Source organism: Haliaeetus leucocephalus, unplaced genomic scaffold (genome assembly GCF_000737465.1).
Source record: "Haliaeetus leucocephalus isolate CR32 unplaced genomic scaffold, Haliaeetus_leucocephalus-4.0 Scaffold140, whole genome shotgun sequence".
NCBI classification, from domain to species: domain Eukaryota; kingdom Metazoa; phylum Chordata; class Aves; order Accipitriformes; family Accipitridae; genus Haliaeetus; species Haliaeetus leucocephalus.
Genome location: NW_010972576.1, coordinates 13,176,587 through 13,203,591, shown reverse-complemented (window position 1 = coordinate 13,203,591; position 27,005 = coordinate 13,176,587). Strand labels below are relative to the sequence as shown.

The 27,005-nt window shown below is 36.8% G+C and overlaps 1 protein-coding gene across 1 annotated transcript in view; it reads left to right on the top strand.

The window, feature by feature from the left end:
- Positions 1-238: 238 nt before the first annotated feature.
- CENPE (centromere protein E, 312kDa) overlaps positions 239-27,005 on the top strand; it is a 40,548-nt gene continuing 13,781 nt past the window's right edge. The window contains exons 1-31 of the mRNA XM_010586206.1: positions 239-294; positions 624-715; positions 1,555-1,644; positions 1,723-1,841; positions 2,929-3,048; positions 4,012-4,093; positions 4,293-4,360; positions 4,439-4,510; positions 6,717-6,768; positions 7,607-7,694; positions 7,896-8,022; positions 8,693-8,812; positions 10,058-10,216; positions 10,578-10,722; positions 12,096-12,190; positions 12,515-12,571; positions 12,652-12,819; positions 15,027-15,101; positions 15,354-15,476; positions 15,840-15,974; positions 16,847-17,024; positions 18,074-18,228; positions 19,276-19,590; positions 20,438-20,749; positions 20,938-21,096; positions 21,985-22,194; positions 23,099-23,383; positions 23,495-23,653; positions 24,486-24,707; positions 25,876-26,038; positions 26,250-26,467. Of these exons, the coding sequence (XP_010584508.1) occupies positions 239-294; positions 624-715; positions 1,555-1,644; positions 1,723-1,841; positions 2,929-3,048; positions 4,012-4,093; positions 4,293-4,360; positions 4,439-4,510; positions 6,717-6,768; positions 7,607-7,694; positions 7,896-8,022; positions 8,693-8,812; positions 10,058-10,216; positions 10,578-10,722; positions 12,096-12,190; positions 12,515-12,571; positions 12,652-12,819; positions 15,027-15,101; positions 15,354-15,476; positions 15,840-15,974; positions 16,847-17,024; positions 18,074-18,228; positions 19,276-19,590; positions 20,438-20,749; positions 20,938-21,096; positions 21,985-22,194; positions 23,099-23,383; positions 23,495-23,653; positions 24,486-24,707; positions 25,876-26,038; positions 26,250-26,467 (4,419 nt within the window). The remainder of the gene's footprint in view (positions 295-623; positions 716-1,554; positions 1,645-1,722; positions 1,842-2,928; positions 3,049-4,011; positions 4,094-4,292; positions 4,361-4,438; positions 4,511-6,716; positions 6,769-7,606; positions 7,695-7,895; positions 8,023-8,692; positions 8,813-10,057; positions 10,217-10,577; positions 10,723-12,095; positions 12,191-12,514; positions 12,572-12,651; positions 12,820-15,026; positions 15,102-15,353; positions 15,477-15,839; positions 15,975-16,846; positions 17,025-18,073; positions 18,229-19,275; positions 19,591-20,437; positions 20,750-20,937; positions 21,097-21,984; positions 22,195-23,098; positions 23,384-23,494; positions 23,654-24,485; positions 24,708-25,875; positions 26,039-26,249; positions 26,468-27,005) is intronic.

Genomic DNA, 27,005 nt, shown 5'->3' with positions numbered 1-27,005 from the left:
GGGGCCGTTCGGCCATCTATCCCTCACTACGCTTTCCCCACTCCCCCCCCCCCGTCAGCTCTTGGCGGGTGGTACGCTCCGCCGTGGCGTCTGCCCTGCGCGGGCCAATAGGAAGCGGCCTCCGGAGAAGTTCAAACTCCGGTGGCGGTTGAGTCGCTACGTTGCTGGCCAGGGTGCGGGCGAGAAAGGGGCGAGCGGGTTGCCTCTCCCAGGCGGCGCGTGCCCGGCGGCCGCGGGGATGGCGGAGGAGGGAGCCGTGACGGTCTGCGTGCGTGTGCGGCCGCTCATCGCCAGGTGAGGCTCCGTCCGGCGGGGAGGGCCGCACCCGAGCCCCCCGCCTGAGGGGAGGCTGCAGTGCTGCCCGCGGCTTCCCTGGGCGTTGCCGTGCCCCCCCCCCCGCCGCCTGCAGCTGGGCCTCGGGGAGCGCCGCTGCCGCCCTACGAAGAGGGGGAGGAGGGAAGGGGGCATTTGTGCGGCGTCCGCCCACGTGGGGGAAGGGGAGAGCCGGGACGAACAGGGCTGGCGAGGGCCTGGGGGAGAGGTACTCGCGGTAAGGGGGCAGACTCCCCTTATAGGAGCAGAGTCCTAACCTAATAAAGCTAACAGAACATCTCCGCTTTTAGAGAAAATGCGCTAGAAGATAAAGCGTCGCTCCACTGGAAGAGTGAAAATAATACTATTTCCGAAGTGAATGGTACAAAAGTATTCAGTTATGGTAAGAATATGAAAGCAACTATTTTGATGCTTACTTTGGACCTTTGTTCCTGTACTAGTTGAACGTACCAACTAGCATTAATGACCTTAGCTTTTTGCAACGTCCCTGGACTTTGTTTCCAACTTAACTTTGAAGGAGTGCTGCTGGGGCACACAGGATGTCTGCTTTAGTCGGTACCAGGAACGTGCTTTTGAAGTCAGTGTCTGGATGGTCGTTGCTTTCTCTGTTCTGGTTTCATGCTGTAGAGTGGTTTTGGAACACACGAGCTGGATTCTTTTCATATAAATTCCAGTTAAAAATGAACTAGACTAGGGCTAGTCCAGAGCACTTAGGGAGAAGGGTGTGGGGGAACCCAAACCTGAAAAGTGCCTATTGTGGATGTTAGATCCTCGTAACTGCCTCACTTTGAGTCTCTACTGATCCATGCTCGCTACTTGTTAATATAAACGTAGCCACTACAAAGATTTTTCCCAAATTATGGATTCAATAAAAGCATGCTCCGAGCTAGGAGTTTAACAAGTAGCCTGTCTTGTCAGGTTTTAGCATTAAAACTGGTTTTAGCATTAAATCAGATGACTATTTAACGGTGTCCATCATTCTTAGGTTTTTTTGACTTGTCTGTTGTCTGTTCATTCTATCTTTCTTGGTTCTGGGTTTAATATTTCTTTAAAAAAAAAAAGTTAGTGTCAGAATTACATTTTATGCTTGAATTATCCTACAAACCATCTGATGCCCATTTATTGGATTTGAAGTCAGCAATACCAAGTAACATGACAGCTTGGTTTTGACTTGCAATACAATGGATTCACGTGCTTTATTTTAATGTATTTTTTTTTAAGATCGTGTCTTTCACTCAAGTGACAACACTCAGCAATTATATGAAGGTGTAGCTGTTCCAATTATACAGTCAGCTGTGCAAGGTTATAATGGTAAGTTTTAAAACTGTGTTTAAATCCTGTTTGTAATGTATTTCATAAGTAATTAGTAAAATTTAACCATCTTTCTAGGCACAATTTTTGCTTACGGACAGACTGCTTCAGGGAAGACATACACAATGATGGGAAATGAAGATTCTGTGGGCATTATCCCTAAGGCAATTCAACATGTTTTCAAACTTATTTGTGAGGTGAGCAATTCCATTAAATTGAAGTGACTGGAAGGACTAGTAATATTTGTGATTATTACATAAAAGTTAATTTTAGTATTAAGGAGCTTATGAAGGAAATGAACTTATATTGGACCATACATTGCAGTTGCTTTGGTAGCCTTGCAAAGATGAGTGGTTTAAAAAAAAAAAAAGATAATGGGTTTCTATTAGTCAGAATCAAATCAGAACAAAACTGAGGGGGGTTGTTAAACTTGCGAATATCCTAAACCTTGATTACAAGTATAAATGGATGCTCACTCATTAATGTGGTAGATAAGGTAATGTGAAGCTTTGTGTTTATTCTGCTATTTTAAAATGCTAAAAAATCGACAGTATTAAAGAATTTTTTAGGGGGAAGAATATGACACTAAATTTACTTATTTCAGGCTTTCAGAAGAGTCATAGGCTAATTGCTAAATGCTAATAGGAAGTAAGGAGAAGGTGTAAGTTAAAACAGTGATTTCCAAAACGTCATCGGCAGAGCACTTGCTTCTGCCTTGAGGACTTCAGGTAATTGTTATCAGTTATGTGAAATGGTCACTGCTTCTTTGAGGAGGTACAGAGTACCTTAGGGGGTCTGTAAAAGTAACTAAAGCCAAGAAAGCTTTCCATGGTACTGTAGTCCTTGAGTCCATCTGCAGCCTTTCCTCACGCTAGTATTCTCTACCAGGGAGGCAGGAGAAGAAGCAGCAGCAGCAAAGTAAGTCTAATCAAGCAGAGAGAGAAGACTAGGTATACAGAGAGGAAAGAGCCTAAGCAGGAGGAAATTAGATACAGAAATGGCATTTAAGTGGGAGAACTATTGTCATGCTTCCATCGGGTAGTTATCTTACTTTTATAACCCACTGAAAGTGATATACCATTAATGCATCTGGAAAGAGGTGGGACAGAAGAAAAATGATTCTATATTGGTAGATGCTAATGTGCAAAGAGGATGAGAGGAAAGTAAATCTGTGGAATGATATCCAAACACGTACCTTTGAGAATACTTGCATTAAAAGGTGTTTGTTGGCTAGTCTGTTATTTTTTTCTTTTTTTCTTTTTTTTTTTTCTCTTTAAACAATAGATTCCAGATAGAGAATTCTTGCTAAGAGTTTCTTACATGGAAATCTACAATGAAACCATTACAGATTTGCTTTGTGATATCAGGAAAAAGAAGCCTCTGGGAATTCGTGAGGATGTTAATGTAAGTGGATGTTATGTAGTGTAAGTATTGTATCTGCTTGGAGTAAAAGTAGTTTTTTAAAAAAAAAAAAGCTTTCAGAGGCATCTAGTTGAAAACTTTTCTGTGTCAAATTGTGTAATTATCTTCAGAATTAGCGCAAGGACACTTGCAGTAGAATAACAACAGTGAAGCTGGGTTTGCTGTTGCTGGTTTATCTCTACAAATGTTTGTAAAAGTAGACTTAATCCCTTAAGTTTTCCAGGACAGTATATTTTATTTAACTTTGGCAGCGAATACCTGGGAGTTGTCTAGCTAATAAAACTTCTACAAACACGATATTAAGCCTCTAGCTCAATGTGTTAGAAGTCTTCAACAGATATACAGAGTTACTTTAATACCATCTTCATATCATCTACAAAATAGATACACTTCTACTCTGAACATAGAACAACCATCAGACTAGACCTATTCAGTGAGATAATCAGTAGGGAAAAATAAATCTGTATTAATGCCATCTTCAATTTCTTTATATAAAGTTTTGTAGCAAATAATAAAAACTGGTGGTTTGTGGTGTTTTGTTTTGGTTTTTTTCTTTCGATGCCCTAAATGATCAATGCTTTTGGAACTTGGGAAGAAGGGAGATTTATCAGTTGTACGATTATGGTCTTATAACATTTACTGAGAAAAATACTCCTGGATTCCCTCAGAATTTGTCCAGGATATTTCCCTTACCAGTTTTATTTTTAGGAAACTTTCTAGATCTCTGTTGTTTGATTCTTGTGCCTTTAGGCTACAGTTCTGATAAAGGTCTAAACTTTCCCTGTCCCTTGTGTTCAGAGTAAAAAGACATTCAACTGATGTTGCTTCCTTTTAAGAAGGAAGCAGAATGGAATAAATACCATAATAATTGCTGCTAATGTTAACTTAATGTATTGAAGTGAGTTTTAGAGTTCAGTAAAATTTACTACTGTTTTTGCTCTTAAGAGGAACACATATGTAGAAGATCTGATTGAAGAGGTGGTGGTTGCCCCAGAACAAGTTATGGAATGGATCAGAAAAGGAGAAAGTAAGTTGTTTAGCCAATGTCAGCTGATATCTTAGAAAAGCATTGATGAATCGGGTATATCTAGAATCATGGGGTATCTCTTTGAGATTATATTCAGAAATCAGTGGTTTTCAGATAGTTTTTAAAATTGTGCTTTTTGTCTGTTGTCTCCAGTTTATCAGAATATAAGCAGAAGTATTCTAATATTGCTTTTTGACAGAAAATCGCCATTATGGAGAAACAAAAATGAATGAACACAGCAGCCGTTCTCACACTATCTTCAGAATGGTAAAAACTGTTTCACTATTAGGAGGGGTTTTATTACTTTCAAAGTGACAAAAACATTATTGCACCCTCTTCTTCTAGATAATTGAAAGCAGAGAACGAAGTGACCCTGCAAATGCAAACTGTGATGGAGCTGTGATGGTATCCCACTTGGTAAGCTGTACTCCAAGAAGCTATTAAATAGGCATTTATGTAGAGAATTTACTGTTACTGTTTGTTTGAGAGAATCATGTTACTTTAAAATGACATTACAAGCATGCTTTGTTGTTAACTTCTAGCACGCATTTCTTGAGCAAAAATCATGTTTCGGATCATCTGTATAGAGGGAGACTCCTGGGGTGTTATCTAGAGGAGATATCTATCTATATATGTATCTTCTCACCAAAGGGAATTCCAACATGGGAATAGTTCCTAGACGATTCAGGCTGGACTGGGAAGTGTTATGCCTTTCCCAGGAGCATAAGGGGCTGTTGTTGGAGTGCTCTTGCATTTTCTTAAACACAGCTTCCCCTACAGTTGTTCTTGACGACTGACAAGCCCAGTGAAGTAACTTGTAAAGTGGGTAACCTTAAGGCTTCTCTTCTCCTCAAATTTAGTTGTTAAAAGAATGTGTGGCCTACAGTTACAATGGTCAGAAGATTAATTTTTTCAAAAGTAACCCCACTTAGCATCTCTGGTGGATTACTAGTATATGAAATGTCCTAAGCTGCAGGGAATACACTGCTGATCTCTAGGGGATTGTTTTGGTTTCTGAAGCCTTTATACAGCCTTTCCTTGATTCGCAGAAGAGAATCCAAATCAACCAGAGGAATGAAATCAATATGAAAGCATTCAAGCTTGCTCAAAATCTGCATGAGCACTCTTACTCAGAATGGGGAATAGTATTAGGTCAATCACATGTGTAGTGGAAATAGCTTTCTGTTCTGGCTTCATGTGAAAAAGCTCTGGGATCTGAATGTAAACACTGCTTATGCAGTATCTGAGCAAACTGCTGCCTACTTTTTTTCCTCACCATAACTTATGGGACCTACTCTTCTTACACCACCCCCCACCTTCTAGCCTGTCTCTGTTCCAACTGACTATAGTAACCTCTACTAACTGCGGGGGGAGAGAGGGTTTTTTGGCCTTTTTGGTCTGTTGCTGCTTGGTGGAGTTAGTACAGGATTTTACCCTTCTGAAACAGAAACCAATAAAAGTGAGGGCTGCTTGCTTAGGCAAATCATTATGGGATGCTATAAAGTTCTAGTTGACTTTGAACCAGATTCAGAGTGAGGCTGTCCTGGTTTCAGCTGGGATAGAATTAATTTTCTTTCTAGTAGCTGGTATAGTGCTGTGTTTTGGGTTCAGTGTGAGAAGAATGTTGATAACACACTGATGTTTTCAGTTGTTGCTAAGTAGAGTTTAGTCTAAAGTCAAGGATTTTTCAGCTTCTCGTGCCCAGCCAGCCAGAAGGCTGGAGGGGCACAAGAAGTTGGGAGGGGACACAGCCAGGGCAGCTGACCCAAACTGGCCAACTGGGTATTCCATACCATGTGACATCACATCTCATATGTAAACTGGGGGGAGTTGGCCTGGGGGAGGGGATCACTGCTCGGGAACTAACTGGGTGTTGGTCGGTGAGTGGTGAGCAATTACACTGTGCATCACTTGTGTTTTCCAATCCTTTTATTATTACTGTTGTCATTTTATTATTGTTATTACTATCATTATTAGTTTCTTCCTTTCTGTGCTATTAAACTGTTCTTATCTCAATCCACAAGTTTTACTTTTTTTTTTCCTGATTCTCTTCCCCGTTCCACTGGGTGGGGGGGGAAGTGAGTGAGCGGCTGCATGGTGCTTAGTTGCTGGCTGGGGTTAAACCATGACAGAGGCTTTTCCTCTGGTATTTAATTTCTTCCTTTCCTTATCCCCACAATGACAGGCAAGGAGACACATACAGCCAGTTCAGGACAGGGTGCTAGATAACTCATCCAAGCTCTCTTTCCTATGAAAGATTGAACCAGATGATCTGTGATTCCACAAAGCTTCCTAAGCTTGAATCTGTAGTTAACACTTCTGTATTGAGAAACTACATTTTATCTTTTTGTTAGTGAGGGTAGGAGGAATTGCACTCTAAGTTTGAAATACCATTCAGGGTGGTATGATAGAGTTCATACAAACTTATTCCATGTCCTTATGTACCTTGAAAGAGTTGGTTGGTATGTGTGTAGTAGCTATGGATTACTTCCAATAATGACAATCTTCTTGCTTTTTTCTAAGTATATGAATCTTATGAAATTCTTAGCAGAGATTTAGAATTAAGAGGATCTAAAACTGAATTGCCTCAGAACTAACCTGTGAAATACTTAATGATTTGCAGAACTTGGTAGATCTGGCAGGCAGTGAAAGAGCTAGTCAAACAGGATCTGAAGGTAAGTGTTAAATGGTGCTCTCCTGATGACCACCTCTTATAAGAGTTAATAAACTCTTATAGGAGGCTGTGGTAGAAAGGAAATTATTTGATCTATGTGTTATTGTGCTACTTATTGTTTACAAATAGTCCCTTTTCCCCTTGGTAAGGTAGGATCTACTCAGGAAAATACTGAAAATGCTGTGAAGTGCAAACAATTAGGTAGTAATATGACTCTTCTAGAACAACAGGTCCAGCAACAGTCATGCACTGAACTAATAGAATGGAGATGAATCAGTAAAGATTCACCTGTAGTAAAGAAATCATTAGAAGCTTGTAGGGACTTCTATGTAAAGGTAAAGACTGAATAGATGGCTCACTCTTTAATTAAGAGGAAGCTTGATTGTTAACAATGACAGCATGAAGCTGCGCAAAAATGCCTTTATCATAAAAAAGTAATCTGAGGGGAACACAAGTTAATATTCTCTTTTACAAGGAATAACTAATCCAAAAGTTGTATCTAAGGCTGGTTTGTTATACTTAGACATGTAAATATGGGCATTTACAAAATTTAAATAGGAAGTAAAATTAAAGTTCTTATGGCCCCAGCTGCTTACTATGTAAAGCTTATTAATGTTTATTTGTGATAGATTCCTATCTTATTTTGATGCATTTCAGCTATTATAAAGGATTCAATACTGGTTGCTGATGGGTCATAGTGCACTGTGGCACTTGAGATCTAACTCTTGAATAATCTCTCTGAGCATAACATAGCACAAAAGCTTGACAGGTTGAAAATGTATCTTAATGTTGTTTTAAATTAATAAATAAATTAAAAAAAATTACTGTGTGATACCTAGGTGTCCGACTGAAAGAAGGCTGCAATATAAACCGGAGTTTGTTCATTCTGGGTCAAGTTATCAAAAAACTTTGTGATGACCCTTCTGGGTAAGCACTTGTGTTTGTATACCTATTTTAAGATAAGTCACTAATAAACTAAGAAATTATAATCCTTTATATATAATCCTATTTTATGTGGGTAACTATTTCAAATAACCTATTACCTCTAGAAAAGATATTTCCTGCATGTTTTTGAATCAAAAATATGAATTTTTTTCTTAATTTTTTTCCTTCCCTCTTTTTCATCAGCTTCATAAATTACAGAGACAGCAAGCTGACTCGAATTCTGCAGAACTCCCTTGGAGGAAATGCTAAGACGGTTATTATTTGTACAATTACTCCTGTTTCTTTTGATGAAACGCTCAGTACTCTTCAGGTAAAACTTGCCTGTTTTTAAGCATTATTCTGACTCAGGGCTTCATTGTAGATTGGAGGGGTGGAAACTGTAATCTGCTGGATCTGCAGTCATTTGAATCTTCTAAAGGTCCTCTGTGGACTTGCAACTTGAAATATTTGTTTTGTACACAGCATCTTTTCCCAGTCATCATCTTGTACTAGGTTGTCTAACTAGAGCTTTCTGGCAGTTGGAACAAAGCTCCTTCTGTCACCTTGCAGGCAGGTGATAACCTCTGTTTTCTCATTTGCCTTTTCCAAACACAGAACTACAAGTCTTTGCTAACACAAGATGTTAGGTCCTGCAGGAAAGGAGGGTAATTGAACTATTTATGAACTGTATTCTTTAGGTAGGATTGTCTTCCTTTTTGGTAGTCTCTTGTGCTTTTTATTAAATAAAAAATAAGTTGGTATATTTTTGCTTAAATGTTAGGCTTTACTTTTTAGGTATTGATATCAAGCAAAGAAAACTTACCTTTTCAAAGGTTAGAATACATGAAAAACAAGAAAATGTAAATATTGGTGTCCTTTATTATATGTTGTTCTTTATCTAATAAACTGTCCCTTTAATTCTGTTGGGAAATAATGAGACAGAATAAGTCTTTTGATATATTTGTTCTCTAACTATTGCCCATGAGAGAATATTCTTCCAGTTTGCCAATACAGCCAAAAGAATGAAGAATACTCCGAAAGTCAATGAAGTACTTGATGATGATGCCCTCCTGAAGAGATATCGCAAAGAAATTCTGGATTTGAAAAAGCAGCTGGAGGAAGTATGTAAGAAACTTATTAAAATTCATCTATCCTTAGTACTGATAGCTATTTGGAAACATTCTTTTTTAAACCAAAATCAGTTAAATTTGGAGGGGTAGGTAAACTGTTTAAAGTTATATCTGTCATTTCTATTGAGAGAATAGAAATTGAAAACATGATGTGAAGTTTAGAACAACTGGTGGTAGTCAATGTATCTGTGTGAAAGCTAATACTGAATAAGATCAAGTAACTGAATTGCTTGCTTTCTGTAGGTTAACATATTTAAGAAATAGAAATTTGTCATGCCTTACAGCCCACTTTAACATTGCCACATATCAAAAGGAATAATTAATTGCAATATAAGAATTTATTGAATGTCAGTTAGAGATTCCAACTTAATTCATATTTTTCCCCCTTACTGATGATTAACTTCAGTTTGAGTTGCAAGAAGTTGCAACTGCGTAAGATCACTGGCAAAAGTTATGTCATGTATAGGCAGAAGATACATTTAGAAAACGAACAATAGCAACTTCCCACCAGTGTAGTCTTTCATGTGTTCATCTTTCTCCAAAAATCTATGGAGTTGAGGAGCAATCTTGCAAGACTTGTTAGAGCATAGATCATATAAAAAATAAAGCACAAGAAAATCACAATTCTGAACATACTGTTTTGGTGAATTAAATCATCAAAATGTGCTTTTTTCTTTTTTAATAAAAAAGTCATAGGAAAAGTTTAAGGCAAAATAACTGACCTTATTTTTTAAGGTAATTAATTTGCAGTATAAACTTGCGCCTAGAAGTATGTTTGCTTGCTATCTTCTGAGATAGTGAAGAAAGTACAGAAGAGTTTGTTGGAAAATCCAATGTGAACTTAGAATTACTCTAAAGTATTGTAAGCTTATAAAGTTGTCAAAAAACTAGCTACTGTAATGCAGTTGCTTTACACCAGAACAAATTTTCAGTATTTCAAACTTTAAAAGACCACAAGGCTTCTGGCACCGTGGGAAGGTCATCTTAAACTATGTTACACTTGAAATAATGCTTTGTCTAGAAAAATCTGAGGCTATATTGTTTTGACCCCTTTAAATACTAAGTCTACAGGTAAATTGTAGACTAAATTGTCAGTTTCATTGTTAAAGATTAAAGACAGCTCTTCCAGGCTTAAAAGAATGTGTGTAGTTTTTAAGTATTGGTAATTGTGTATCTTCTGTAGGAGTAGTTTGTGCTCTTAAGATGTCAGTTCGGTTAATATTCTTTTTATGCAAGGTGTCTTCAAAGACTCAAATTCACGCAATGGAGAAAGACCAACTGGCCCAGCTGTTGGAAGAAAAAAATTCTCTTCAAAAAGTACAGGAAGACAGGATACGAAACTTAACTGAGATGCTGGTGACTTCTGCCTCCTTTTCCTCAAAACAGAATGCTAAAGTAAGCACTTGTTCTAGATCTTATTTGTTAACTCTAAAATACTTTGCAAAAGATGTTAAATGCATAGCGTTATATTGACAATGGCGAATAAGTCTGATAGGCAATTTTTGCATCATTTTTATTTTTAAAGGAGTAACTTTTAAAATAACTTCTGAGTGAGTATCAATTCAATGTTGCCTTGCAGTGAACAGACTGCAGAGACTTTTGGTTTCAAACTGTTATGCTGTGGCTTCATTTTGAAGAAACTGCAAACAACTGTCTAGTTAGCTGCTGGTACTATTATAGAACTAGTCTAATGCGACATCTACTCTCTACTTAGTGCTTTGATTGTATCACTTTTTCTGTAAATACTTTTTTAAAGACCAAGAGAAGAAGAAGAGTTACTTGGGCTCCTGGTAAAATAAACCAGGCGAATGTGAGCTATTTTGAAGACTTTGAAAAACCAAGGCTGGCTGAAACAAAAAAAATGAAAATGTCTCTGTCGGCACTACCAGACATGGAGGATTGTAAGTATCTTCAGGAAAAAAATAAGGAAACTCTGCAAAGCAGCTTTGAAATGAGAAATAATTCCTTTTTAATAAATCTAAGTTATAAAGCAAATTAATTTGCTAATATGAAAACTACATTTAGTTGTCACTATACTACTCATATTATGTTCCATGAACCCAATTTTGAAAGAGTTACCTGTAGCCCATAAGGAAATTACCTTTGTCTGCCAGCAAAGGATGCTGCCTGGAAGGGAAGTGGTTTTAGCACAATAATACTGGTAGTTCTTGTGCTTGGAAATAAGGTTCATTTTAAATAAAAAGTGGGAGCGTGAGTCTTACTATCCCAGGTGAAATAATGTATAGCAAATTCCCGTTGGGTAACTGCAAGCATTACTTAGTTTCCCATAGGGAGCAAGCTGACTCTCTGGATAGCACAAATTAAAAAAAAAAAAACAAAACAAACAAACAAAAAAAGGGCAAAAAAAAAAAAAAGCCTCAAAAAACCACACCCCACCCCGAAAACCAAAACAACAGAAAACCCCAACCAAAACTAAATGTCCTTGTACGCACCTTCCAAGGAAATTACTTCCCCACACACACCCTTCTGGATATTGAACTTTTAATTTGTTAAAACCAAAGGTAAGAGCTGTGAGGTGAAAGGCAGGGTCTACAAATACTTCTGCCATGCAGCCTACCCCAACCCCCCATTTATTTTTGTAAAAGTAGCCAAAGTTATTCTTTATCACAGACTACCTATCCAAACTGTGTTCTCCCCCAAAAAAGGATAGGAAAAAAAAAGTGGGGGCTGGTGAAATTTCAAAATCCTCAACAAGAATAGAGAAGTCATTACTCAAAGATCAGACTGAAATATAGAGAAATTCAAGGACTTATTAGAGGAGCTAAGGGACAAAGAAAGTTGAACTGAAGACGAGCATAACTGGATAGTAGTGTTGCTGAATTGCATCTTCTTACAGCCTTATTACCTATCCTTCTGCCAAGATTTTTTGCTTGTGTGTGGATTGTCATGGGGGTTTTTTCTGTATGTGGGGGGGAGTGGTGCTTTTTTCTTTAAATCTTGCAGGATACTGTTGTGGTTCTTTCCTTGACACTTAAACACTTTTCTTAGTCTGTAGTTAGGTATATATTCTGGATTTGGTTTAGTATTCATTAACTTGTGGTAAGGTGGTCAGCATAAGTGTTGGGACTGGATTTCAGTGTTGTTCCCTTTCATAAGAGAAAATGATGAGATTCAGAAGTCCTACTTAGTGTGCTGCTGCTTTGCCATTGAATGATTGCTTCCAATGTGATAAAATTCTTTGATAAAATAATTCTTAATCTTCAGTTTAAAATCTACTGCTACTCTGTATTTTTTAATAGATCTTTCTTTTCAGCTATGTTAGAGAATTCTGAACATGACAACCAATCTCTGATGGTTCCTGATCAGATTTCAGATGTAGAATGGACTGCTGGACCTAACATGAATTGGGTAATGTCACGATCTATTTCAGTTGTCTATTACAGTGCATGTGTGTTACATGCTTCTCAGTAAGATCTGCCTTACTCTTCTGTAGAACAGCAATATTCTTCTATATGTCTGAAGAATTATTATAAATGGTTAGAAAGTCTGTCTCTTGGTAATCTCTGTGAAGGTGTAGGATGGTTCTATGATTCTATGGTTTTGTGGCAAATGATCCAGTAAGCATTGGTATTTAAACAGGACTAGCCATGAAAAGACAAGCCACAAGGAATATAATACTAAACTTGCTTGATCTTGTAGATCAGTTAACCGAAAGTGATTCTTTTTTTCTAGACTCAGAGAGACTTTGAAGAATCTGTGCAACTCTGTGAAGCATTAGCGCTAGAAAAGGTAAGTCTGTTCTGTATTTTCCAGAAATAAGACTGACATTCCAACAACAACTTCTAAAGTTTCTTGTGCTGCTTCTTCAGGATATTGCTGTAAATGAGATCAACGTCCTGCAAGCTAACTTTAATAGCCTAGTATTGGAAAATGAGCAGTTGAAATCAGAAATAAATGAAATGAAAGAGAAACTGAAGGAAAAAATAGAAATGGATGAATTTGAGGCACTGGAAAAACAAACACAAAAAGATCATGAGGTAAAGTGCATTGCAATAAATACAGAGAGATAAGAATTCTCTATTCTCATATGTTTTCTAGAGTTTATTCAGGGTACATATACTTGGATGTCGATTCACAAACAGGTGGTGTTACAAGCTACATTCAGCAACAGAATGAATGAACCCAGGATTTAAACTGCACTTACTCAGAGTGTAAAATTCAGACTTAAATTTTGGGAGAATCACATACTGAAGTCTGGTTAAGCATATATTTATGTGTGTATATATGTATCCATATATTATTTTTATATATTCATGATCTGAATTTCACTGTAGATTTCTGCAAGAAACTGTTGTTTTTGCTGCATAAATATATTTTAGAACTGTTTTAAAGTTAAAGTATGGTTGCTAAACCATATTTCACATATTTCTTGTGCAAAACATCTTGGTTTATAATCCAAGATAGCTCTGGCTTTTGGTAATCTATTGAACTATGTGAGCATTAACTTTTACTGTATTATTTAACTTAGTAATAAAATATTTAAAATTAATAGTGTGAATAGTAATGTCTGTGGAAAACTGAAACATATTTTGTGCCTGGAAGTCAGAAAAGGTAAACCTACCTACTGGATAACCTATGATATAGGAAATGCTGACTTTCAGTTCTCTTCATCTCCTTGTTCTGTTAGTGGAGATATACCTTGTTTTTCCAAACATTTTATGCTCTGATTCTGTAACCCAAAATATGTTTTATTTGTATTAGGTTCTAGCTGCCCAAGGGCTAAACTGTGAAATAAGTCACGGTGCAAAAAACAACCAACAAAAAAAACCCCTAAACAAAACCCCAAAACCAACAACTTGAGGTATTGAGACGTGGATGTATTATTCCATTTCTTTCCTGATGCCTTCTCTGCAGGTTACTCGTACATGCTAGTCTGTTTAATATCTTCTGACCATGAAACTAAGGTTGAAGCTGAAGATACATCCTTTTGCATTGTTGTTTCAGGTTACAATTTAACAAGATAACCTCTCATTTCCATTGTGTTCCCTACAAAGATTTATAGGCCTTAAACAAAATGGATCCATAATAGATTAGGATTTAGCTTGTATTTAAGATTCTTTTTAGAAGACCTTTTGTATGCTAGACAAATTTTGCTATCTTCCTTATCAGCCAACATTTAACAAATCCTCAGCTAATTTTCCCTGCAAAGCTTTTGCGTATCTAATAACAGATGCAATGTTCTAAAGTAGCTTCTATTACAAGAATTGCTTTTTGAATGATTCGTGTTTTCAGATATGCATCTGAAGACAGTCCATAAAATGTAAGCATTTGCTGATACCAATGTAGCAGGTTAATGATAGCAACACTGAAAGGTCACATACTCCACTAAATACATTAGTTGAAATACATCAATTTAAATCACCACAGATATATATACACAGGTAAACTCTGTTATTCTGAATGACATTAAATGACTTCTGACAGTAGTATTGTACCATATCTTCTACAACCATACTCTGATTTTAAGATTACAGGTTGGGTTTTTGTCTCACTATACTTCTAACTATATAGAAATACTCATAGGACAGTGCTTGTTTTAAAGCTTTTCACTGATCTTAAAAACTACAGATTGGATTTTCTCCTTACGTACACTTGTGACTCTACAGAAGTACTTGTAGATGAGTGCTTACTGTAAAGCTTTTTCTAACAAAGACCGAAAGAAAAGATTTCTTCAATTTTAGAAATGCTTTTCTATCTACTCTTCTACTTGTGCCTCCTTTCAGAGGATGCCACTGAATGTGTTCATGGCTTGCTTTACCTCAATTTTGGCACCTTCTCATTCTTGCTAGTGAATAGATTTAATCATAAATATCTGCACTGTGTCATAAAAAGGTGCTTAACGTGACTAGAATTTGAAGTGTTGTATCTGTACAATTCCTGCATTAATTACTTCGATCACGTTGCTCTTGCTTCTCAAGCTGTTGCAGATTAAATTGTACTTGAATCCTGTCTAATGACTGGGAAGATAAAACAGCTTTGCATCCTATCTATCCATTTGAAAGAATATGTAGCAACTTGTTTTGTAGCTGTTTAAATAGATATGCTTGTTTTTATATGGTTTGCCCACTAATAGAAAAGAAAACACAAGATCGACCTTGCTTATTTTCATGGTGTTGGCAACTAAAACTACTGGCGTGGGTGCTTTCTAACATCCTCTGCAATTATGCTTCAATTTGCTCCACAGATACAACTAATGCATGAAATTACCAACTTAAAGAATCTAGTTTCAAATGCTGAAGTGTACAATGAGGAACTTGAGGTGAGCCTGTCCGTTAATTTACGTGCAATAAGACTTGTATGAAATGTGCTTGGTTTGTCTATCTTGAAATACTGCATCTGCTGAGGACAACCTAGACATCATTGGGCTCCGGTTAGTCTTACCAGCTGTGAGGATACGTCTAAAACCCATGAATGCTTACTACGTACAAAACAGGTTTTTGTTAAATTCTTACTTGGAAAAACCAAACTGGGCACTAGAATCTTCCTTATCTTTTTTTTCTCCAACTTTTAGGCAGAAATAAACTCCAAATTGGAGCAGCTGAAAGAGAAAGAGAACAAAATAAAGATACTACAGAATCGTGTGGAAGAGTTACAGAAAGCAGGAGCAGAAAAAAAAGACACGTCTTTTTCAGTGGTAAATTTGAGTTTTCTGCTGGGTTGAGAGATAGTTTTGCTTTTGTTGGAGGTGGGTTAAATTTAGATATAACTTTGGTATAATTGAAATCTGCTTCCTTACAGACGTTAGGAAAATTTTTTTACAAAACTTAAAATGCTAATTACTACATGATCATACAGCAGTACTCTGGTAAAGTAAAACTATAGGAAATGCTGCTCTTTATCCCATCTCTCAAACGTGCCTGCTACTGTTCTTTTCGGAGTAAGCTTACCAAGTTTTCTGAGCCTGTATTTACATTTTAACCACGTTATAATGAACACATTTGCTTTAGTATGTCTACATATTTTTTGATTTATTTGAGTATTTATTTGTCTTTTTCAGGGAGATTCTGATAAGCTAATAGAGGAAATTCAGCAGCTGAGTAAATCCCTCTTGGATAGTGAAACCATAGCCTTGGATGCCAAAAAAGAATCTGCTTTTCTCAGAACTGAAAATCTGGAGCTTAAGGAGGAGATGGCAAGTACTTGTTAAACTGCATTTACAGCTGTACAAAATGCTGTTCAGGGCCTATCTGCTCCCACACTAGTGAAGGAGGCAATCGATAAAGACGAAGATGTGCTACAGTGTTTGGAGAAAGCTAATGACTTGTGCTCCAAATAATGTTTTTATTATGGAATTAATGGAAAATGGGTCTTCAGGAGAAAGATAAAAAGAAAATAGAGGCTTTTTCACAAGAGGAAATGGCCTCAAGTTGAGGCAAGGGAGATTTAGGTTAGATATTAGGAAAATTTTTTTTTTACTCAGAGAGTTGTCAAACATTGGAATAGGCTGCCCAGGGAAGTGGTTGAGTCACCATCCCTGGAGATATTCAAAAAGCGAGTGGACAGGGTGCTTCAGGACATGGTTTAGTTGGCATGCTTAATGGTTGGACTTGATGATCTTGAAGGTCTTTTCCAACCTAAATGATTCTATGATTCTTCTACAGGAGTGCATGGTTAGCTTTAGGTTTACCAGTAGAGAGAGTGAGCAGATGAACAGTCTTTAGGGAGTTACTAGGACATAAGACTCCAAACCTAATTTTATCAGAGAACAGAAGAGAATAAGAGATGTGAACTCAGACAAGTGGGATGGAGCTTACTTTGAGCATTGAAGGAGTAAAGACAAAATAGTAGAAGCAGTTATGGCCCTGACCTCTGAGATAAGGTATGTTTTATTGTAGGACTCCGACAGGAATGTAGTTGTTAAATTGTGTCTTTTTCTGCCCTATTTATCAAGGCCAAAGTTGTTTGTTCAGAGTGATGACAGGAAATGTGGCAGATGGAATATTTAAATGTTAAGCAAGTAGACTTTTATTTTGTGTGTGAATTTCATGTTTTGTTTTCCTGAAGAATGAACTCTTAAATAATTACAAGCAAATGCAAAAGGATGTTCAATTCTACCAAAGCCAAATAGAAGCAGGAAAAGCCAGTTACAAAAAAATGCAAGCTGACTTGCAGAAAGAGTTGCAGTCTGCATTTCAAGAAAACACAAGGCTAACTTCACTGATGGAGGGTAAAGTTCCAAAAGGTATTGTTTCAGATGGTTCTTTATTCCCCTCCTTCTCTCCTCTCTTTTCCCCATAATGGTGGGGGGGTGTCCTGGTTTCAGCTGCAATAGAGTTAATTGTCTTCCTAGTAGCTGGTATAGTGCTGTGTTTTGGGTTCAGTATGAGAAGAATGTTGATAACACACTGATGTTTTCAGTTGTTGCTAAGTAATGTTTAGTCTAAAGTCAAAGATTTTTCAGCTTCTCATGCCCAGCCAGCAAGAAGGCTGGAGGGGCACAAGAAGTTGGGAGGGGACACAGCCAGGGCAGCTGACCCGAACTGGCCAAAGGGCTGTTCTATACCATGTGATGTCATGCCCATTATAGAAACTGGGGGGAGTGGGGCTGAGGGATCATGGCTCAGGGACTAACTGGGCGTTGATCAGCAGGTGGTGACGAATTGCATTGTGCATCATTTGTATATTCCAATCCTTTTATTATTACTATTGTCATTTTATTATTGTTATCATTATCATTATTAGTTTCTTCCTTTCTGTTCTATTAAACCATTCTTATCTAAACCCACGAGTTTTACTTTTCCTGATTCTCTCCCCCTTCCCACTGGGAGGGGGGTAAGTGAGTGAGCAGCTGTGTGATGCTTAGTTGCTGGCTGGGGTTAAAACAAGATGGGGGATAGGGAAGACTTTAGCTCTTGTTTTCTTGAATACTTGGACCTTCTTTCAACATAAAATATTAGACTCTCTGGTGCTGCTGGCACATAGTAACTGCTTTAGCACTTTCTTGAAGCATTTGGAAAACTGCAGCTTACAGAATGTTTTCTATTTCACACAAAGACAGTCAAGTTAATGAAGGCTGTCAGGGAGAATCTAAAATAAACTAGATGTCAACCTAACAAATGATGACCAAATTCAGACCACTAGTTTCATCTTTTAATTGTTGGTCACTGTAAAATATACTTTTCTAGAATTATACTGATATGACATCCAGAATACGTTATAAATATTCTGCTTAATTTAAAACATGCTTTTTTCTCACACTGTCTTATTAATCTAAACTTGTTAATTTTCTAGATCTGCTCTCTCTTGCGGAGCTGGAAAAAAAGGCAGCTGACTTCAAAGGAGAACTAGAAAAAGCATTGAAAGAGAATGCACTTCTACAAAAACAAGTAAATGAGCTATCAGAATTTCAGTCTCTACCAAATACTGTTGAGATACAGCAGAAAGAGGTAAACACAAAAAAAAAATCTAACTGCTTCCTTGTTTTTATATCGTGCTTGACTGGTAATGTATTAATGGAGGCCTATTGGATACGAAGTTTTAAAGCCAAAGGTTATCTTGAATCAAATGACCTAAGATTTTACAACTAAGTTCACTGAATTATTGTTCCTCAGGTTTTTAATATTTGCACCTAGGAGTAAATTTAAGATCACATATTTAATCACAAAGTCTACTACAATTAATCGGGAATTTCTGGTCCAACGTTTGCCTGTCTATTTGCCATGGTCACTATTGATAACTCTGTGTGTATGTGTAATGGTGTTTGATCCTGGTTTACTGTTCTAAAACTGAATTTTTGTCTAATTGGCCAAAGAGAAAATTTCAAGACCTCTTAGCAGAAATGCTGCTTGAGAAGTGAGATTTAACTTGCAAATTCTGGAAAACTTGTAAGGAAACTTTTCTGTTTCCTGGCAGGTTAGGGCTTAGTAGACTAAGGTTGCTATAAATGTGTCTTAAAGGGTTTGTTTGCAAACACTTTCTAGGTTTCTTCATCCTTAAATACATGCTACTAAGCATGTGCAGTGAAAATTATCCAGGGCAAATAATCTTACAAACTCATGAATGCTTTTCAAAAAGTTCCAAACCCTTCCAGTGGTCTATTTCCAGTAATAAACAAAACTTAATTAGATGTTAACAATTTTATAAACTCTGTATCATGAAGGAACTATTGATACATCTAAATATTCTGTTTAGGAGTTACAGCTAGGAGTATCAGTCCAGTCCTAGCTCAAACATAGGAAAAAGGAAATATTTAAAGACCATCTAAGGAACTAGAGGAAGAGGTTTCAAGGTTTTGAAAGGCTTGTCTCTCTTCCTTCCCTTTGAAGGATTGTTTGCTAGACGGCTCCCTCCAAACAAAGCAAAACCCAATGTACTATGCTGTGTATTTCTCTGTACTTTATTTCCTATATCTGCATATGAACTTGGTTTTTATTATGCAGCTATGACAAATACTGATTTAGAAAATGCTATTAATATTGCTTTTCTGTTGGCAGATTCTTGAAAAATGTGAGGAACTACGCTTATTAAAATTGGAAAGAGAAAAGCTGCTTTCTGAAGTAGCTGATAATGAAATTAGACTTAAACATATGACTGAAGAAATTGGAAAATCAAAAGACAATCTAGCAGATGCACAACTTAAATATGTAAAGTCTGATCAGGAATATGTAGCACTTAAACAGCTCCATGAAGAACTAGAGCAAAAATATGTAGCTGCATCGGAAAACAATGAACAAATGAAGTTCCAAATAGATATTTTATCTAAAGAAGCACGAGAGTCTAAAACAACTTTGGATGAAGTGAAATTAGAGGTCAGTGTCAGCTTGATCCTTTTTATAAATAAGACATGAGGAATTTATTTATAGTACACAAAAAAAACCCCTACCTTTTTCTGAGAAGTAGACTAAAAGGCTTGAATAACACTGTCATTGAAATTTCTCTAGCATGAGTGGATGTTACTTGTTCTGCGCCAGGTGTACAAGGCTGCAGGATTATGCAGCTCAACAGTCTCTTTCTTCATAGGCAAAGAAATGTATAATGTTGCTCTGGGTTGTATGTTCTCCTTCTGTACTTGACCTTTTAATTCTTCTTTTCCTGTTCTTAAGTTATATCTTTATTATCCAAATATTTTTTTAAAATATGCTGCTATGATCTACTCTATCTAAAGTCATAGAAACAAAGTTTCCTCATTGGGAACTGGAGTCTGTATAGAACAGATGATTTTCAAACCAAACAGTACTGCATAAATTGGCAACTAGAAAGGAAAAAAAAAAATTAAGAAGAAAAGAGAACTAAAGATGTATATTTTGGACAAGGCTTTTGGCACTGATGTGGCTGTCATATTCCCACTATGAATTTGATAGGAATTGCCAAATTAGGAGTTAAGGTAGACTACAGTTTTATGCATGGTATTACGTTTTAGTAAGATGTGTTGCTAAGGAGAAACCACAGGAAGGTTCCGTAAACAAATGCTTACATAACGTGGGCAAGAATATAAGCAGTGACTTAAAGTAAAATGATGAACTTCTTGTTCTCTTGTTGAAAGCTAGCATTTCTCACCTTTTCTAAGCTAATATAAGATTTCTGTGAGAACATGTACACATTATGCAGTTTTGCATTACAATGAAAGTGTCTGGCCTTTTCCTTTACAAACTAAAGCTCTCTAGCAAAATGAAAGAACTGGAAGAAAAGACAGCAGAGCATAAACAACTTCTTGAGGTAAGAGAAGATTTTATTCAGACTCAGCAAAAGTTACATGAAATGGAGCAATTAAAAGAGCAGGAAAAGATTATGGAGTTGAGACTGGAGGCCAAGGATTCAGAGATCCAGGCAGTTCTTCAGCAGCTCAATGAATGTCAGCAAGAAATAAAAACTTTAACCCAGGAAAGAGATTACCTGAAGCAAAAAGAGGAGTCTCTCCAAGCTGAGACAGACCAACTCAAAGAGGATATAAAGGACACTGTTTCAATGGTAGGAATTCTGCCTTTATAGAAATGGACCATATGTGTTAAGGGGAGGGGTGTAAGAACACTTATAAACTATATTGAAATACATAGGGGAGTGGGTTTTTGTGTGGTGCTTTTTTTTTAAATCAAGGAGTGCTTATTAATTAAATACTCGATTTTTCTTTTATCGGTTTTCTTTCTTTTATTCTGAAGAACATTTTGGCACATGAAGAACTGAGAAATGCACAGAGCTCTCTCAAGCAATCCCAGGACACTGTCAAGAAGTTGGAAGAAAATATTTCTGAAAAAGAATCTCACATTCTGTGTGTTGAAGAGGCACTAGGGAAAACCATTAAAGAACTCGAAATACGGGTAAAATGTTATGTAATAATTCAAAATAAAAATGCTTTTAATGTGTCTTCCAATGCTGTGAAAACAAGCCTAGTTATCCTGCATATAGTCTTTTCTGCTTGTCCTTGGAAAACTTCTAAGCTTTTTGTAGAAAGTGGGCAAGAAAGTAGTAGTGCCTGATCCAAGTCTTTACCAGTTGCTGATCTATTTCTGTAGAGCTTCAAGCTGTAATGTACACTCTAATAAATCTTTAACTAGCGTGCCCCATGGTTGTCAATTTGAGTGGTGGCATTAGATGGCAAATGAAAGAAGGGATAAAGGTTACTTAGAGGTAGGAATGAGTCTAATGGTTCATAACGCTTGGTCCCAGTGAGAAGTGTAACACATGGTTGTAAATGGCAGCTCAGTGCCCAACATACAGTAGAAGGCTGATCCACTGGTTTTTGTGCCTGTATGTTCAACAACTGACAAAGAAAGGCGCTGAGAATATTGTATCTTACACAGTTGCTTCAGTGGCACAGTTTCTCTGAAGGGAGAATCTGTAATATGTGAGATAGGATTTTTCTTGAAGTACATGAGCTGCCAGACCCAGTCAGTCAATGGTGTCAATTCAGCATTTGCATGTTTTGGAACAGATGCCTAAAAATAATCCAACAGGTGTTTATTTGTTGTCTTCCTCTCAGACTTTTTCCAGATAAAAATCTGGCCAGTATTGCAGAAGAGACTGCTAAAAGGTTAGCATTTAAAACAAAACAGGTGACAAAGGCCAAAGACTCAGTTCTGGAGGTTTTCGTGTTTGGTTACAGTGGTTTGATGTTAAAAATACTATAGCAGAGTGAACAAAACTTTTGCATTTAATTTTGGTTTTGAATTGATGGAAATACTGTCTTTATACATTTTTTTTTATAGATATCTCAAATGACGGAAGAAATAAAAATCATCACGTCAGAGAGAGACCAGCTTGCTGAGGAAAAATCAGAAAATAATAACTGTAGAGAAAGTGATCAGCTTCAGGTGCAAAAGGAACAAATCTTTTTCCTTAACCAGGAGAACAATTCATTGCAGGATAAGCTCAACAGTTTACATTTGAAAACAGAAGAGTATGGGGAAGGAACTTTGGTAATTATGCTAAGGCTGTAATGGAAAGGATGCTTATTTAAACTTTCATTTGAGTGAAAATAATTTGCAAAACAAACTGGAGAAAAGGGTCCTGCTACTTGACTGCAGACCATTAAACACCATGGTTACTACTGTTTACTTGAAATATATTCCACCCCATTGTTCTACATGCACAACTAGTAGTAGAATGACAAACACTTTTCTGTAAATAGAATTTTAACTTGATACAGGATGGTGATGTTCTGAGTTGATCTGCACAGAGGTGTGGTTCTATAAGTAGTTGAAGCTAAAAATTGCTCATGTGGAAAGCGTGGCTGTGCTTTTTCAAAGCATAGATAGAACTGACTTTTTTCCTGGTAATTAAAGAGACATTGCGGCCAACATTTTCTGTAATTGGACATGCTGATTGCACATATGGGTTATATGTATATATACAAAGTGTGTGTGTGTGTATACACACTTCCAAAAAAGTAAAGTGTGCATATATTTTAATATTTATGGGGAGAGGGGACAAATTTCAAGGTAATAATTGTCTTGACACCATTACTATCTACTGTTGAGGCTAGAAATATGGATAAGGTCTCTCTAGTTTGATTGGGGCGGGGGGGTGGTTGTTGGGTTTTTTGGTTTGGTTTGGTCGTCCCCTGGCTTAAACTATGGCCATGAAATTCTGCTTCTGGTACCTTGTTTCAGAAGTCGCCACTTCAAATTTTACCTTGTATGTCTCTTATTTCAAGAAACTTGAATTGCATATTGAGTTCAGTTGCATCTTATTCTGAAAAAAATACAAATCTCTAAAACATTGTTTCTGTTTGTTTTACATAATCAACATGTCAAAGGTCAGATATGTTTCTCATGAAGCTACTTCCCCAAATGTGTTGACTTCTATCTCTGTATAAAATAGATACCACAGATTCAGGAAAAATCTATTGAGCAAGAATTACTTCTTCTGAGAGAAGAGCTGAGCCAGGCACAAAGGAAATTGCATGAAATGGAGGAAGTGAATGCCAATGAATGTCAAAGAGAATCTGAAAAAATGGGGAGAACAGATTTTATTCCAAAATTGCATGAGTGTCAGGAAGTGAGCGCTCTGACAGAAAGAGGAGATGATAATCTTAAAATGCAACTGGAGAATGTCCAAAATGAGAGAGACCAGCTAAGAGAAACTATACAGGAAACAATTAGCATGGTAAGAAAAATAGTCCTATTCCTTTAGGATAATAGCCATAGTAAACTTCTGTCTTAAATTTTGGAAGTGTTGTTCAGGGTTTAATGTACTTTAACTGTGTTGTGTCCAAAGAATTCAGAGATGCAGGAAGAGTTGAGATGTGCTCATAACTCTCTTGGACAATATCAGGAGACTATTGTGGAGCTGAAAGCAAGTATCTCAGAGAAAGAAAATCAACTCTTGAAAGCGCAAGAGGCATTGAAGGAAACAACTGATGAACTGCAACAGAAGGTCAGATGCAGTTTTGTCAAGTAAACTAAAAATTCTGTCAGGATTGGCAACCTATGTCCTCTGCAGACTTCAGTTTGTAAGGGTTCAGTAAATGTAATATCGAAACTTAATTGAAAGTTTTTCCCTTCTTTTTTTCCCTATACTGCTTCTCAAAAGAATTCCATAGAAACAGAGGGAGTGAAGAGACGATCAAATGGAATTTGACCTGCAAGCTACAACCCTTACTTATAACTAAATATGCCTTAGTGCTGAGTGATGGATTATTACTTGGAATCAATACTGCTCTTTGACATCAGTGCATTTTCCAAGTCTTAAAACTTTTTAAATTCTAATAATACATCTTTTAACTATGTAACTGAAGATACTCGAGCAACTAAAAGGCAGCTTAGCTCATTCTTTCACTTGGTGCACTATTATAAATTTCTTACCTACTTATTTTCATGTCTGAAGCTATTGTGACTTTTGGAAGACATTAATGCTTGTTAGAATCAAGCCTATCTGCTGTGGATACAGCAATGGAGTAATTTCTATGGAGTTATAATGGCCTGTAGGTTTTTACACACTCACTTTTGTCTACCAGTGAGACAGAAACACTGAAATTTGATTGACTTAAGCAAAATTGTTACATCTTCCTCATAACAACCCATATGTACAGATAGTGCTTGTGAAATATGATCCAATAACACTCTTCTTAAATCAGAACCTGATTACTGGGACAACAAAACTTAATAAATTAGAATGTTACTGGCTTCTTTTCCAAACTATCAAATTAATTAGATCCATGCTAGAGATCATTAGAAATATTAATATTTGTTCTTACTTGTTCTTTCAGCTCACTGAAGTAACTGAAAACCTGACTCATGTCTCTTCTGAATATGGCAAGCTACTGGCAGAGAAGGAACAAAATGAAAGAACAATGAATGAGCATATCCATCAGCAGCTTGAGAAAATCACTTTACTTAATCAGGAGAAAGATGAGCTGCAGCAAATACTAGAGACTTGTAAAGCAGAAAGAGATCAACTAGAGGCTGACTGTCAGGAAAGCAAGGAGAAAGTATGTATAAAATCTTAAATAACTGTTTTAAAGGCAGGTTGTACCACTCTGAATTATTTCAGTCATGAAGCCTTCTGCTATTTAGTATCTCTTCCTCTCCCTTCACTTGTTCATAGCAGCAGTAAACTAAAAATTCAGTTTACTAATCCAATCTGGATATTGGAATCTGTCTTATTTTTTCTTCCCTGACCCCCTTCCTGCCCTTTTGGGCACTGTGCTGCTCTGAATTTAGGCACAGTTGTCTGCCACCTGCTGGACAAGCACTCTGCAAATTCCTGTTACATCTCTCATCTATATGCTTTTGCATTTAGAACAGTAGAGGTAATCTAAGTTTACTGATATCTAAGGGCCTAATTCTCCTACCACTTCAGCTCGTTCTAGACTGATGAAGAGAAAGATAAACCCAGAAAATAAACTGATTAGCTATCCTATTTCTCCTTCCTGATGTCTTATTTTCTGGCAGATTAGTGAGTTCAGTATTCCAAGTATTTACACGAAAAGTATGGTTATGTTGACATACTATTTCAGACAAATTTGTTCTGATATATAGTTAACAAAAATCAAGTTGACAATTTCTAAAGTTACAAGGAAGTCTGGTAAATACTTTTTTTTCCCTAAGAGAAGCTCTGCAAATTATTTTAAGAAATGTAAAAGCTTTCATATGAATTTTAGCAGACCTCAGGTAGAACCACCGATCTCTTTTAAGTATGTATAGACCAACTAATTTAAAAACTAAAATCAGCAAACTAAGATTATCAAATCTTTAATTTTAGATTTATATCTTGCTACTAAACAATTGGACAAACTGTTCATGTAACTTGTGGCAGTTGCCACAAGAATAAGGGTATCTTTCATGGTGGTGTGTTTTGGGGGGTTTTTTTTAGTCATCTACATATCTGTTCCCCCCACAACATTTTTCCCTCACCTCTTTACTTCTGCCTACTTTTTTTTTTTTAACCGGTAAAGACTATTTCTAAAGACTGTCTTCCTTTGAAGTTCTTAAACTAGGCACAGGGGAGTGACAACTGAGGGGTTTTTTAGTAAGTGAAAGACTGATTATTCTGATAGTTCTCTCCTAGAAATTCAGATGTTTTGACTTATTCTTAACTCCTGGTAAGCAAAACTTAGTCATACTGAGTGAACATCCATGTAATACCTTGTTCTGCAGTCCTTAAAAGTTCTGACAGAAATGGAGAATCTACAGGAAGAACTAAGGCATCAGAAAGAGCAAGTGGATATCCAGAAGAACATGCTAGCACATGGAGAAGAGAAATTGCAAAACACTGAAGAAAAACTAAATGAAGAAATAAATGAACTGAAAGAAAAGGCAAGTACAGTAATAAGAAACTTAGAAATAATTTAGAGGATGTCCCCTCAAGGACTCCTTAGAATAACAGGTATTTTACCCATGAGAATTTGTACTGGGTTTTTTTGATCCAATAGATGATGTCATGGTAATACAATTTAGCAACAGAAGAGGAGTTGTTGCTAATAGTTATGTGTTGATTTTATACTTTTTTTATAAAATTTTTTAATAGGTAGTCAAGTTGAATGAGGACTTAAATTTGGTTACTAAGGAAAGGCACCAGCTGCTGGGAGAACTCAAAGAAAAGATTGAGAGTGAAAGTGGTAAACTTCAACAGCTGGAGAAACAGCGTGACTTGTTAGCACAGGAGAGAGATCACCTCCAGGAAATGCTGGAAGGTCTTCAAGCAGGGAAGAACAAACTGGAGATTAAACTACAGGAGAGTGTTGATAAGGTGCTTTATCTCTGATTAAAGTATAATAACTATAAATGCTTGGTAGAGGAAGAAGGTTAATTCTTGAAGCTGTCTTGAAAAATATCTTACAAGTATTAGTGTTATATACCCAGACTGAAGAATATTGGCATGCTTTAACTTCCGTCTTGTGGAACGGTAAAGATGCATGTAAATTCTTTCGAAAACATTACTGAGGCTGCTTTATTTAGGAATTAATGAGGAACCAGAAAATACATGGGTTTCATTACCAAAGCACTTAACAGCCATTTTTTTAATGAATTTGATGAAATGGTATGTTTTGCAGTTAAGCTCCAGAGTCTTGAAACTGAAGCTGACAAATTCTGACACTTTTCTTTCTCTTCTGGATGAGGCATATCTTAACAACAGTGAAGACAAGTGAATTGGATGGTATCCATTGGGCAGCAGTCCTTGTTCAGACATTGCGTAATCACTTGAAGTATCTGTAGTTAATATAAATCTATGGTGGGAGGAGAATCTTCTTACTTTTGCTACTAATATCTTCCAATTCACCTGTTTC